At 37.1% G+C, this 15,945-nt stretch overlaps 1 protein-coding gene across 1 annotated transcript in view; it reads right to left on the reverse strand.

The window, feature by feature from the left end:
- Positions 1 to 203: 203 nt before the first annotated feature.
- The window catches only part of YWHAZ (tyrosine 3-monooxygenase/tryptophan 5-monooxygenase activation protein zeta), a 39,136-nt gene continuing 23,394 nt past the window's right edge, over positions 204 to 15,945 (reverse strand). The window contains exons 3-6 of the mRNA XM_058564725.1: positions 5,888 to 6,011; positions 5,193 to 5,356; positions 5,020 to 5,115; positions 204 to 2,366 (exon numbers count right to left, since the gene is read on the reverse strand). Of these exons, the coding sequence (XP_058420708.1) occupies positions 2,307 to 2,366; positions 5,020 to 5,115; positions 5,193 to 5,356; positions 5,888 to 6,011 (444 nt within the window). The 3' untranslated portion in view covers positions 204 to 2,306. The remainder of the gene's footprint in view (positions 2,367 to 5,019; positions 5,116 to 5,192; positions 5,357 to 5,887; positions 6,012 to 15,945) is intronic.

The following is a 15,945-nucleotide window of genomic DNA, read 5'->3' on the forward strand; positions in this document are numbered from 1 at the left end:
CAGGCTTTAGAGTTTATTTATAATTTACTTGAATGAGATCCACCTCAGTCTAGCTTAATTTTCCGTAGTATAAAATGGTTATTTCATGTCCCTGGCCTAGGGGTCAGGAGAAACCAACAGAAGGAACTATGAGTGAAGATGTATTATCACGTTGTCCCAAATGCGTAAGAGATCTTTTCTCCTTGAAAGAAAGACCCCAAGGCCTCCATTGCACTTTTATTTGAATGTAATATTTGGGACAACTGTCCCAAAGGGCTAATATTTCCCAGTTTAATCTGAGGTCATAATAAAACAAGCAACAAAACAGTATTTGGGATTTCAGTTTCTCACCCTTATCATCAAGACTCACTGCCTCCCATCATCAATATTTATTGAGCATTTACAGTGTACTAGGCACAATAGAACATACAGAAAACATTGTCCCTGCTCTTGAGGAGCTTACATTCTAAAAGAAAAAAAAAATACACCTCTGTTAAAATTGTCTTTTTGTTTGGTGTTTTCTGCAAGGTATTGAGGAAACAGTCTGTAGGGTGAGCTTTGGGTATAACTTAGCCCCATCATTATTTAAAGAAGAGAGGAAAAGGAAGGATATCAAAGGCAGACAATGACAGACCATTCAGGATAGGCAGGGTTTACAGGGAGATAAACACAATCTCATCAACTAAGGAGAGATTTGCTGCAGTAAATAGGAGGAGGGGAATAGTTTGTGGGATGCAAGCAAAGGAAGCAGGGTATCCTTAGACATCGAGTGGAGCCAGAAAGATCATGCGGCCCTTTTTCCAAGTACATGGCCACCAAGTAGGAATGGTTGGTGACAAGACAGAAGGCTAAAAAAGGTAATCCTGTGCACCTGACGAAGAGAAAGAATCAAGGATCAAAACTGAAGACAGGCTGTAAGAGTATCAAGAAATTCTTAAAAAAACAAAAGTGATTTGGAAGCACAAAACTTATAGTTAATGCTACCCAATGTCATGATGGGCCAAGAACATTGTGGCTGCCTAAGTGAGAAAATGCCATATACCAGAATTTCAAATGGAACACATACTTTTCTCCAATCAATCCCCCTTGCCTCTGAAAAAAAACCTAAAACTTTTTTTTCAGGGGTGGGGGGAGTATGGGACATGGTTGGGAACAGTAGTTATATTAGTAGTATTTTGTTATGATAAACTTTGTATTTAAACTTGGTAAAAGCCCATTAGCTGCCAAGAGGGATTAGGAATAAATTTCCCAAAACGTACAATTTCCTTTAGAGAAGTTTCAGAACCAAAAGACTAATTTACATGAAAAGCTGTAGAGAAAGTAGTTGAAAAGTCCATTCATAAAACTTTTATTCCACTTACATGAACTTAATACACGTTCTTAACAATTATGCTTGGATTGTTCATGAAAATTTCATAAGACATTAAACAAAGCTAGCCATCATCTCAAGTTATTTCCCTGTTAACTATTTTTACAGCACATGCATGTTAGGCAAGTATCAAAAAAAAAAAAAAAAAATCACAAAAGCAAAAAAAACTAAAAAAAGTTAAATACATGGGTTTTTTGTTTTACTGTTGTGCTCGATATACATGAAGTAATGGATATCAAGCAATTCATTTTTACTGCATCTTTACTTGTACATTTGTTCTTAGGTTGCCTAAAACATTTAAATACAAATAAAATGAGTGTAGCAAAAATAATGAAAGCAAACAGCAGGTAACTTTACAAGTAATGGAATGTGAACCGTTTCTGCCCTTATCCAGAGTAAATTGGGTCACAACTAAAGGAACACTTCTGCAGCTGTAGTCAAAGGTGTGCACACTGAGACTGAGTATTCCACAGACACACATGGTTCAACATGTAATATCTATGGGATATCCATTTCTACCACAGCCTTGTAAGTGCTCCAAACCTTAAAGTACCCACAATGACTACACCTGTGACTGGAACCAATTATCCCTTTTATTCCCCACCACGACAATATGTAGGCAGTTTTCTTTGCTTAGACATGGAAGCAGTTTTAACACTGGCCCTTGTGAAGCCACAATGTACCAAAAGTACTATGCCAAACATTTATAACTCGTATAAAAATTCCACATCCCCATATTGGCCACCTCAAGATGAAAACAGATAACTCCCTAAATGTTAACTGGCTCTACTCCCCTAATATTAAACATAAAAACCACATGGGAAATATAGAAATTCAAATAGAAGTAACATAAACCTGTCATAAATCGTAAACAAAAAACTATTTGTGGGACAGCATGGATGACAAATGGTCTACTGTGTAAATTTCAGAATGAGGCAGACAAAAGTTGGAAGGCCGGTTAATTTTCCCCTCCTTCTCCCGCTTCAGCTTCATCTCCTTGGGTATCCGATGTCCACAACTGGCAAGAGAAGGAAAGATGTTTCAGCTTGGAAAAAAAATCTTAATACATATGCCAAGGTACCAGAATGTAACTGTGGTTTTTTTCTGAAACACTTTCTTAAAAAATAGCAGCACTGAAGACAGCTTCATGACACAAAACACCTCAATACAACACATTTATTTTCTCCCTAATTATTTTGTAAGCATGCTAAGTAGAGTACATAGCATAGCTGTGTTTAAATAAAGTCAGATATAGGGAACTCTTGGTTATTCATAGACGGTAAAGAGAAAGTAGAAGAAATCATAGAAGGGCTACAAAATACTAAGTATCAACAGCTATCAGATTGTCCTGAATAGTCCCAGTGTGAGGGGTGGATGTGTAAGTTTAGTGCAACTAAACCAGAATCATCTAATCTGGTCCATGCTCAAGGAGGTCAGGTTGACTACTTTCCCTTGGGAGAACTTTCCCACTCCAAAGAGAATCCTAGACTCTGTGAAATTCAAGAGCCACGATCAAGTTTGAACTAAAATACAAACTGAGCTTTTTTAACATTTTTAACTTAGAAAAAGATACCTTTGTGAATTGGTATGATTCAAAATAAACAGTTGAACTTACAAAAAACAATATGGTCAAAACCAAATCTAAGAGGTAAAAACTGAATCATCCCATAGTGGTAGGACTGTGGATTATTAATTTTTCATTAATGTTATTGGTTTTTAGCAGGTTAAAAAAAATTCCAAAATTATTTCAGCTGCTTCAAATAAACACATTTTATAAGTTTTACCACTCTATAATGATTTTTGAGGTAATTATAAAAGGATTGCTTCAACGAAGGAAAAACCACCAATATCTTTTAATCTCCCAAATCATTCATTAGTTTTATTTATTTATTAACCAAATATAACTCTGGCCTCGAAAGGAGACTTTACAGTTAGCTAAATGACCTCTGGAAGCCTGTGTCCTCCTGTTAAACAGGGGGTTTTGTAAGACAAGATGCAATTATTTTCTAACATCTCTTTCCAGTTCTAACCTTCAAAGATTCTTAAATTTTCCATATAAACATGAAAAAATTTGATACAAGATATTTTTCTTCCTAGGGTTATGTGTTGACAATACTGGAAAACAAGATCCACACTCACATACTAGGTAGTTTTGACAAAATTTCTTTGACTGATGATAAATGATCCAATCAACCTATAACGATAACAGGTGATACCACCAAGGCTCAAAGAAGATACATAGTAAATAGTGACAGAATCAGAATCCTAACCTTGGTTTTCTTCTTACTCAGCTGGTGCAGTATGCTCTTCACGCTACACTGATAGCAAAATTCAGCTAGGAGTATATGTTTCAGATCAGGCCCTCTCAAAAACTGATGACAATACAACACAGTAACTGGGTCTCACGTATTACCTTTTAGAATGACAACTACTTCATAACTCAAATCAGAAAACTATGAAAAATTCTTAATATTAAAATTACGTAACAAATTGAAGTGCTTCAAGATTCATTAAGAAATTACAGTTTATTCTCTTGACTAAAAAATCTCACAAATTTGCCCCCAATTATACTTTCTAAAATAATTTTAAGTATTTAAAATAATAATAAACAAGTACACAATACTGCTCAAAAAACTCTTTGCTGAAAATATTAAATACTAGAATGTAGAACTGGTTCAGAAAATTGGTAGTGGACCAGAATAAAGCTGGAAGAAGCGAAATTTATAAACTGACGATATACAGTCGCCAAGAGAAATGACCCTACAGTTAACAAAAACCAGCAGCACTAGCGATAATCTTCATTCCTGCTCTTTACCTGGCACACAGCAGACACTTGATAATTTTTTCACCTAAGCCTCAAAACTTCTAAAATTAATATTTATCTGAAGGAGAAAAATGGAAAAACCTATGGGACCAAAGAGATATATCAACCAATTGCAATGTGTAGACTTTATTTGGATCCCAATTCAAATAAAAAAACTGTTTTAAAAAAAAAGACAACTTAAAAAAGACAAAAAGAGAACTCGAATTTGAACACTGTTTAGACATTTAACATTATTAAGGAATTACTGTCAATGTTTTTGGTGTGATAATGGCACTGCAGTTCTTTTTTCAGTCTGGAGTAAACCAAGAACGACAAGCATGATGTTCTATAATCACTTTTTTACCAAGAAAGTAAGCTAAATAGATTTCCATTCAGATTCTGTGGAGCATCTGAAATTCTGTAACTGAAGTTATTAATGGCCTACCATAGCTGTCTAAGTATGGTCTTCATTAAAATAATTTTTAATGGAATTTAAACATAAAGAGAACTTCAGTATACTTTTAATACTAAGAACTAAACTCTTTTGTGACTGAAATGGAAAAAATGGAATCACCCAGATTGAAGTGGAAAACAAAACAGCCTAATGTGATTGACAAAGTCCAAACCATAGATTACAAAATTATTTTAAAAACAAATTTTAACAATAGGTACGTAACTAATGAAAGTGTACATCTTTAGCCCTTGGTCTAATGTTTCAGTTTCTCTAAGGTGGTTTTCTTTACAGTTTTAACAGCAGATAGGATCTTACATTTAATAAAAAAGACCAGAAATATTCCTTGTGGTAATCTATAAAACAACAAAATCTCTTTAACCACATTAACCATTAACGATACTGCTAGGTACTTACTGTCAAGTTGTCTCTCAGTAACTGCATTATTAGCGTGCTGTCTTTGTATGACTCTTCACTTAATGTATCAAGTTCAGCAATGGCTTCATCAAAAGCCTATGATCAAAAAAGTACATTTCAGTGCTCAAATAATAAGAATTACTCAATTTCCACATATCAGGTAAAATACATACTGTCTTTGCAAGAGAGCAGGCTTTCTCCGGGGAGTTCAGAATCTCATAATAGAACACAGAGAAGTTAAGGGCCAGACCCAATCTGATAGGATGTGTTGGCTGCATTTCCTTTTTGCTGATTTCAAAAGCTTCTTGGTATGCTTGTTGTGACTGATCCACAATCCCTGGATAATAAAGCACACCAAAAGGTACTGATAAAGTTTGCATTTCATCTTCATGCCTCAAACCAAACTTTTAATATCCAACCATATCCTTTGAAACATTAAGCTGTAGTCACCTCAGAATAAGGCTATTAAAAAAAAAAAAAAAAAAGCTTCTCCTAGAACACCACTCTAGCCATTGGTCAATGTCAAAATAAAAACAACTCTGTAATTATCTCAGTATTATTATATTTTTAATAATTAGTTTGCACTGCTTTACAGTTATGCCATGACCACTACTTATTAAAATTGTGAGGAAACATTTCTATGCACAAAACTGGCTTTTCAGTAAGGATACATTTTAGAATACCAATATTAGGCAATAGGTAAATATTCTCAGCACTAAAAAAGAGAAAAAAGTACATTACTGCTCTGTATTTAGTGCTCTAAGCAATTAAAAAATTTAAAAAAAGCTGCTTACACTTCAGAAAGAGACTACTTCCATATTATGTTATTTTATATATGTTCAACAAGAGGTTGAGAAACACGGCATACCTTTCTTGTCATCACCAGCAGCAACCTCAGCCAAGTAACGGTAGTAGTCTCCCTTCATTTTCAAATAGAAGACTTTGCTCTCTGCTTGTGAAGCATTGGGGATCAAGAACTTTTCCAAAAGAGACTTGAGAAGAAAAAAAGAAGTCATAATAAGAATAAAATATTTACAGAACTGAAAGAATTCGCATTTAAAAGCATACTATAGCCTCAGTTATAAAATTTTTAATACCTAGTCATTGCCAATAACAATTCTTGAATGCAGCAGGCATGAATTTGTGGTTTAAAAGTAGAATGCTTTGGACAGCAATACTTAAAATGTGAAGTTAGTATTCAGTTTATTATTTAATTATTTATACATCTGAATACTGGCCTCCCCCCTATAGCGCTATCTATTTACATGCTGATAAAGACGCATGTTTCAATGAATGTGAAAGCATGATAGCTCATAACATTTTCTAACAAGCTGGCAAACTTTCTATTTTCAAGGTAGTCATGACATTAGAATGCAAAGAATAAGAGAGGAACCTTTTGGGACTCTGGAGGAATATGACTTAAGCAGAAACCAATAATGTAATAAATACTATCAGAGTCCATGACAGAGGAAGCAGAACAAAATTAACTTCATTTATAAGAACACCATTCAAGTAATATCTCACAACAGGTAAAAAGCTGTAAAGTACAAGTTTTATTTTTCCGAACTAAATCCTAAGTGGCAGGATCACGACAATCACAGATCTCAAGAGTAAACCTTTAATTTCATTGTAGTGACTTTTAGTAATACGATCCATGTTTACAGATCACCGCAGACAACAGACAGAACCTCACCCTATATAATTTTGTTTAACACTTCAACAATCTAATTTAAATCCTAACATGCTAATAATTATATCCTACAATTGATTTAAAGCAAAAAAAAGAAATCATCCTATTAAGGGGAGGAGAAGGCATAATAAACTAGTCATTTTTTTTTCTTTTAAGGGGGAGAAAGATAATAATTCCAGTAGTAGAATTAGGCAAATGCTAAAAAACAAAACCCCCAAACTCTCACCACTCCCATTTCCTCCTACTAAATATACTCTAGTAGTCAAGGCGAAAGTCAATTTTCAACTGTGCTTAGCCCCAAACAAGTCAATTTTTATAAGAAAAAAGGTTATCTAATTCTTGGTTTTTATTCTTCTGGTATTCACTCAATAGTTTATAATCTATATAGCATCTACTTACATGCAAACTAGCTTGAAAAAATGTTTTTAAATAAAAACTCTAACTTTGTTATGTCTACTCCGTTACTATTTTCAGTGATGGGCATGGGAATAAGCTTTTACCACAGCTTCTCTCCCCTTTCTACAACTTAAGCTACAAATACACAGGTGAAGTGGGTAGCGGCCAAGTTGGCAGTAGGGCAAAGTTGACCTGCATTACAGGAAGGGGTTGGAGGCACGACAAGTCAACCTGAAATTATGTTTCCTGTGATTAGTAACCAATATTTGAAACTACTGGCCTGAAATCAGAAGAGCACTTGGGTTAGGATAACAAAATCTTTATTATACCACACCCATACCTTCATATTCAAAGATCTGTCAGCTACACAAGTGTTCTGTCCTTTGAACACCATGCTCTTTGGGGCATGAACACTCTTTGAACACTATGGCTGCTCTTTGAGAATCTGCCTCAAACAGAAGATTTAATATACCATTTAATATAGTAAGTGGATTTTTCTTTCCACTTAAGAAACAAATGACCAGGCTTTCTCAAGTTTTATCTTAACACAAAATGCATTATTCATTCAACTATGGGAGATGGTTTGACGTAGTGGCTCTGGAATCAGTCTAGGTTTAAACTGTGGCGCTCCACACTTTTAAGGGTAAATTCTATTTCTGATTGACTAGGCTAAAGGTTAGGACTATAAAGTCTAATAAAAGAAAGTGTAATGTGATTAACCAGAATTCACAAATAACTTAGAGAAAAATATATAAATTTGAAGAAGGCTCCATATACAATTCAATTGTGAACTGCTCTCTGGCTTATTTACATATATTTAAGATTATACTAAGAATACATTAAAATAAAAGAAGTGACAATAACTAAGCCCAGCCATGAAATCAACTCTACCTAGGCATTTCTATTTTATATTTCACTGCTTCAACATATTTTTTACATTCACTTATTCTCCAGATACTTATATGTCACTGTGCTAGGCACTGAGAATATAATGGTGAGCAAGAAGGTCTCTAAGTTTGTGGGTAAGTGGTCTAGCAAGGAAGACAACTGAAACTAAGAATAACACTGCTTTGTCACACCCTTCACTTTTCAATGACTTAGATTATCCAACCCTCTCTATATATGTAAAGATGAAGGCCACAAACATGTGCAGTTCGTTGAAGGTGGTTCACTTAAGATGCAAAACTTTAAAGTACACATCAGAAAACTTGTAGAAATTATTTAGGCAAGGTGTCAATAAATGTTACAAGAAAATAGTAATTCATCTTTTATGAGCCATAACTTCTGTATCCCTAAAGACATTGTTTTACCCCAGGTAACTCATACTGAGAATTTTTAAAGAAGTAGTTAAGCACCTCTTCCCCCAAAGTGAACACTGAATTAGCCATAACATCTGATTAAAACACCAAAGGTGGCGGTCCCGTGGCGTAGTGGTTAAGTTCGCGTGCTCTACTTCGGCGGCCTGGGGTTTGCGGGTTCGGATCTCGGGCACGCACCGACACACCGCTTTGTCAAGCCATGTTATGGCAGCATCCCATATAAAGTGGAGGAAGATGGGCACGGATGTTAGCCCAGGGCCAATCTTCCTCACACACACACAAAAACGACAACTTTAAAGCTATTAACCAGAACCTACAAAGTAACAGGAAGGTGAAATAACAGTAGTCAGGCTGCTTATTGACCTAATGATAGACCAAAAGGACCAAGTATCAACAGGGGCAAATGTTTCTGGCGAAATGCTGACTTTAAGTTGAGAAAGCAAACTCATCAAATTGCACACATTAAATATGTGCAGTTCTTTGTACATCAATTATACCTCAATAAAGCTCTTAAAAATAAAAGAAGTTGAAAAAGGGATAAATGGCATACTTTTGTCTATCAAATCTTCCAATGACATGATGCTAAAGAATCAGTAAGATTTAAAAAACAAAAAGCAAGAAAGACCGGATTAAAGATTAAATTTGAAGAGGCTAACATTTTCGTTTAAAAAGCTAACTATGAAAGAATGTAATCGTGGTAGACTGTCTCCAAAGATGTCCTCCACCAATTACCCTGCCATGTCTGTTCATGTATGCCATTCCCCCTCCTGTCAAGCGGTGGAATTTACTTCCTTTCTCCTGAGTCCAGACTAACTTTGTTGACTTGCTTTGACCAAAAGAATATGGTGGAGGGGCCGGCCCGGTGGCGCAGCGGTGAGCGTTCTGCAGTGGCCCAGGGTTCGCAGGTTTGGATCCCAGGCGTGCACCAATGCACCGCTTGTCAAGCCATGCTGTGGCGGCCTTCCATATAAAGTGGACGAAGATAGGTACGGATGTTAGCCAAGGGCCAATCTTCCTCAGCAAGAAGAGGAGGATTGGCATCGCATATTAGCGAAGGGTTGATCTTCCTCACACACAAAAAAAGAATATGGTGGAAGTAACTGCTGTTCCAGTTCTGGGCCTAACCCTAAAGAGGACTGACAGCTTCCCCTTTTGCTCTCTTGGAGCCCTGAGCCAGCTCATAAAAATTCAAACTACCCTCTGGAGAGAAAGACCAAGCCAACCCCAGTCAAGGAATGTGTTAAGTGAGCCATTTGGATATTTTAGCCCTAGTTAAACACAGCAATAAGTGACCCCAGCCAATACCATGTGAAGAACCGCCCAACAGAATCCAGGCAAGCCACAGAATCACAAGTAAGAATAAATCATTGTTTTAAGTCACTGAGTTTTGATTGGTTTGTTATGCAGCAATAAACTGAGAAAAATAATCGTTAACATTATTTCAATAATAAACATGACATTTTTGATACTTAAATTAAGCACTTTATACGGATTATTTAATCTTTCCATAACCCACCTATGACGTACAAACTACAATTATCTCCAACTTATGGAAGACAACGGGGCCCACCAATATAATCTAATGTGCACAAAACCACAGCTAACTTGTTAAGGTACAACTCCAACTAGGCAATCTGATCTGTACTACTAACATTATGCTACATTTTCTCTGCCTTCGTAGGGTGATACGCCTACTAAAGTGATTCCAAGATAGTAATACAACTAAGAAGCAAGTTAAGGAAAATAATTCAGTTCTACACTGAGCTGACACACCCAATCTAGAGTATATTGTTTCTTTAAAAACGTATCAAAACAGGCACTGACAAATTGGAGAGTGTCCTAGAAAGCAAGCAATGGTGAGGAAACTGGAAACTGTCATGAAGATTAAAGAATATGTCATGAATGGCTCCAGAAGACAAGACTAGTTAAATTTAGTAGCAAGGGGCAGATTTCTGCTCAATGAGAAAACTTACATGAATGTTCTACACTTGGAAAAGGCCACCTAGTCAGACAGTGAGTTCCACTCTTCTTAGAGATTTTAAGGAGAAATGAGAGGCTCACTTGAGTATTTTGTAGAGAAGATTCATAAATCAAATGTGGTCTCATTCAACTCTAATGTAAGATATGAAAGATACAGAGCTTGCTGAATTAAGTTAATTGTAACACTAAAGAGGTGATTAAGTATGTTAATTTGTCAAACTGACCAAAGAGAAATGAAAGCTCAATTTTTCAGATGTGCATTATACAATGCAATCTGTCCTAAATTTCATTCATCTATAGCAGTACAATGAAAGTGATGACGACTCTGGGACACTGTAGGAATCTGATTTTAAAAGGGGTGACATAGCATTATATAAGAAAAAAAAGTAGACTGCATCACAACTCAAAGTATAAAAGGAAGGTTAAGCTGAGTACTGATGTACCTTCTGCTTGTAAAATTCTTCATATAACAAAATACATTAACTTTCTAATCCAAATACAATTTACAATGGAAAAGGATTTTCAGGTCAAACACACAATTTAAGAACATCTTACACTTAAGCACTAAACTGAGGCTACTATGTTAATCCATATGAATCCTGCTGAAATATAATTTGATTTAGAAATTCACAGTAATTCAAGCAATTCAAAAACCTGTTTTTGATAGCAGTCACTGTCTTTTAAAGATATCATGGCCAACATTTTCAAAAATATCTAAGATTAATTTGCTGAATTAGAGTTAATACATATTCTGACTTTATTCAGTAGTCATCCTAATAATGTTAAGTGGGACAGGAAGCTGCAAGATGTCACTAGAAGCCCATAGCCAATATCTCTTTGTAAATGGTTCATAATCCAGAGATACAGATATGATATGGTTCTGAAGAGAGGGCACTGAACCTTAATCTAACCAACAGGTAAATTATGTAGAGCTTCAGATCTTAGAGATAAAGGTTTTTCTCTCGCTACAGCATCATGGGACAATTAACCACTTAGGTTGTGAAAACACTTAAGACACATGGGGTCAAGTAATGATTTCCCTCCAAACTAGTCAATTTAGCCAGGGCAGAAGACATTAACAGTAGTTTCTAACACATGCCTTGATCCAAAGATGATCTTCATAACAGCAATGCTTTGATTTAACTGTATTAAAATGAAGAAACCACATAAACTGACAGGTCACCTAGTTCTGACTGCCCTTCCTGGGGTAGGCTCAACCCACCCCCACTAACAGGAATTTAGAATTTAAATAAACATTCAAAACTGACTGCGGTCAAATATTTCTAATGAAAGGTTTACGAATTGAAAATCCAACTCTATTCTAGTGATATACCTCTCTCACTGGTCCTTTAATAGGATCATAGCCTGAAATTAAGAGGAAGAGTAAAACACCAAATCTTTTTTCTTTTTTTTTGTGAGGAAGATCAGCCCTGAGCTAACATCCGTGCTAATCCTCCTCTTTTTGCTGAGGAAGACCGGCTCTGAGCTAACATCCATTGCCCATCCTCCTCCTTTTTTCTCCCCAAAGCCCCAGTAGATAGTTGTATATCATAGCTGCGCATCCTTCTAGTTGCTGTATGTGGGACGCGGCCTCAGTGTGGCTCAACAAGCGGTGCGTCGGTGCACGCCTGGGATCCGAACCTGGGCCGCCAGCAGCGGAGCGCGCGCACTCAACCACTAAGCCACGGGGCCAGCCCAAACATCAAATCTTTAGGTAACAATTAGACTAGGAACCAACTAAACCACCAAAACTGCTGCCTGAGCTGGTGCAAGACCCTAATCTCTGGACATCCAAGCACTTCTTGGAGCAAGAGCTTGGTGTAATAGAAATAGTACAAACTCTAAAACTAGGCTGACTTTGAACCCCACTCTCAACATTAATTTTGAGATCTCAGGCAAGTTAATCTCTCAGAGCCTTAATTTTCTCATCTATGAAGCGAAAAATGAAAATCTACTTACAAAATAATTAAAATGCAAATCTATTTCAAAAGGCTGCTATGAGGCCTAGATGAGAGTATAACAGGAAAGCAGCAATCGCAGCTCCTGATACAGTGTAGGCACTGTAACTCAGATGTAAATAGAAGATATGGGGATCTCAACAATCAAAAATCTGCTCTTTTGTTCTTGTACTCTCAATTTTAGTACTTTACTTTGGGTTTAGTAATCCAAGATTCGTGTAACTACTAAGTGTGGAGAAATAATGTGCAAAAAGCTTTCATTTAAAAACACAGGATTAAGTCATATCAAAGGGCAAAAGACAAAAGAAAAATATTTTCCTTTAGTACTTATTCTTTTTACAGCAGACTTGTAAAGGGGCACAACCTATGGCGACAGATTGCCTACTGCCTAAATTCAAATCCCAGTTTACTGCTTACTGGCTGCATCACCTTACAAAGTTCTGAAATCTCCCTAGGACTCAGAGGTTTCTCATCTGTAAAAGGGAGATGGTGGTAGTAGATATAATATACAGGGTTGTTGTGAGGATTAAATTAGTTAATATACAGCAAGCATTTAGAACAGAACAAGAAGTGTTATCCTTTTGGAGGGTAAAATGGCCTAATCTGAACGACATTCCCTAACCAAGTATTTTCTTTCCTTCAAGTACTGTCTAATCAAGTAAATTACCATAGAAAATACTTGCACTATAGTAACTTTAAAATGACATCTTAACTAACCAACCCACCACCCTCCCAGAAACCCACTTTAGTTCTATACTTTCCTCTTACGTGAAATAATTTCTGTAAGCTTAAAAAATGCTAACTTATTCCTCCCAACAGTGGTACTTATTATTTCTCTCAACAGAACACTTTCTAGATAAAACGTAACAATGAATGCTCCATATTTATGGTTTAAAAATTTTTGGTCTTAGCACTGCTTAATACTCAAAAAAATTTGGGAAACTGTCAAGATCATGGTAGTGGATACAAGTTTTCCAAAAATCTCATTTTTGCATCAAAGTTTGAATTATCATTGGTCACAAATACCATTTGTTTTCCTTAAAGTGACAGGCTCATTTCATTCATTTTCAAGATGATGTCTGCCAAACACCCAAGTCTAAATAAACATAGCTTGCTTGTCTGCCATTCTTTGAAGTCAAGAGTGTTCCATGAAAAAAAAGCAGTTAGTTCAGCTCACAATTCAAATGATCACAAATGCTTTTCCTGGAAATAACTGCTGTACTTCCCATTTTGCCTCAGAATATTAAAAAGATGTTTAGATAACGGCTATTAATACAATCATTTCACAGCTTCAAGGATATTAAGTAAAGCCAGTCATTGTTTTTTTAAACTGAGTGCATAGTGGTGAAGAATGTATCAATTACTACTAGTACAGTATGGTGCCACTGCCTTTATCAGTGTTAAGGAACCAGCAGTTTTAGCCACCACTGCTTTTGCATCAGTGCTAACATCCACACAGTGAAAAGAGCCAATTACGACTTAGTATTGTCATGCAAGTAGTTGTGACCTCATGGACCCCCTAAAAGGTCTCTCAGGGGGCTGAAGATCACTTTTAAGAACTGTTCTGGGCTAAATATCATCCACTTTCAATACCTAGCTCTAATCCTATGTTCTCCCTAAAGCTAATTCTCAAAACCACTCAGTTTAGTTTACATTTTCTGTACCTCTAGTGTCGAGCTTTTAATTGAAGGAGAAACAAAAGGAAATATCCTAGTTTCTATCAATAATGAACTAAGCTAAATAAATTATGGTACAGCCATATAACACTATACAGACATTAAAAAGAATGAGGTGTGAGCAAAATAGACAGAGAGACTAACACTGTGCGACTTCACTCTGTGCAAGACAAATGCACACATGATGGATAAGGAGAACAGATTACTGGTTACTAGAGGGGAAGGGGGTGGCGGGAGTCAAAAGGGGTAAAGGGGCACATATGTATGGTGATGGATAGAAACTAGACTATTGATGGTGAACATGATGCAGTCTATACAGAAACTGCAATGCAGTAATGTATACCCGAAATTTACACAATGTCATAAGCCAATATGACCTCAATTTAAAAAAAAAAAAAAATGAGGTGTGTGCCAATGTGGAATGAAGCATAAGATATACATCAAAGTACGGGTGTGCGCATGTGTGTGCGCGCGCAACTTACAAAATAGTTTGTATATGATCCTATTCACCAGTATTCTTCAGACAGAAATGTTTGCATAGGCACGTCGAATTCCCAGGATACAAAAAGGACTAATAAAGATTACCTCTGAGGAGGTGGGATGATGTCAGAAGAGTTTTATTTTTTTACTTTATATCCTACGCTCTGTAACATCAAAATTATTATCCAGAGGAAGTATAATTGAAAATAAAACTTAATTATGATTTTGCACCTCTAACTTTTCACATACGCGTGTATGATTCTTAACTTACTTATAGGCTCCTTAAAGACACATGTTTTGCACCTAGTAGGCACTCAAATATTAAATCCCCAGGCTTAACTGTAACATATGCATAATTTGAACAGCTTCATTTAAATATAACAGAGGAAACTTAGAACAATCTTGAGAGATTGAAGGAGGAAATCATCTTAGTTCAGCACCCTGAAGACTATTATCAAGAGTTTCTCCGGGCCGGCCTGGTGGCGCGCGGTTAAGTGCGCACGCTCCGCTGCAGTGGCCCAGGGTTTAGATCCCGGGCGCGCACCGACGCACTGCTTGTCAAGCCATGCTGTGGTGGTGTCCCATATCAAGTGGAACAAGATGGGCACGGATGTTAGCCAGGGCCAGTCTTCCTCAGCAAAAAAAAAAAAAAAAAAAAAAAAAGGAGCATTGGCAGATGTTAGCTCAGGGCTGATCTTCCTCACACACACACACACACACACACACACACACGAGTTCTTCATCTTACCAAACTTCTAAACAGTTAAGACAAAACATAATAGAAAATTATTGAGGTTGCTACCGTATGTTAGATAATGAATATTTTACTCAAAAAGAAAAAACGATGTCCTACTTCTCTGAAGACCTAAGAAATTGCTCAAAAATGACAAGAGAGCATCATGGCAGAGTGAGCTTTCCCGTGAATTCTTCCCCCACAAGATACAACAAAAGCAACAGCCACAGACCAACAACGGAATCCCAGACAGTGAAAACCTAGAGTGGAGGGATCCACACTGCCGCAGCACATCTGAGAGCCGAACGTGCTGGGCCCCCGGAGGAAGTGGGGAGAGGTAAGGAGAACTCCGCTCCCTCCCCATCAGAGCAGCGATCCCGGTCCGCGCGGCTCCCAGAGAGGGGGGAGGGGCGGCCCTCGGCGGGAAACTGTAGCTCTTCGGACTCTCTCAGCCAGTGGGAAACTCCCGCACAGAGGGCTCAGAGGAGCCACAGGGCTACCATCAACATCTGAGCACCCCAGAGAGCAGATAAAGAGGGGCAAACGAGAAGCCTCCCACGTCAGGGACCCAGAGGGCAAAAGAGAGAGCTCCCCCCTTCCCGCAACCCAGAGTCTGCAGCTCGACCAGACCTAGCGATCCGAGGCAGACCTGAACAAACTGGACTGGACCCGTGGATCGCAGTGGGGAAAAAAA

Source organism: Diceros bicornis, chromosome 21, assembly GCF_020826845.1.
Source record: "Diceros bicornis minor isolate mBicDic1 chromosome 21, mDicBic1.mat.cur, whole genome shotgun sequence".
NCBI classification, from domain to species: domain Eukaryota; kingdom Metazoa; phylum Chordata; class Mammalia; order Perissodactyla; family Rhinocerotidae; genus Diceros; species Diceros bicornis.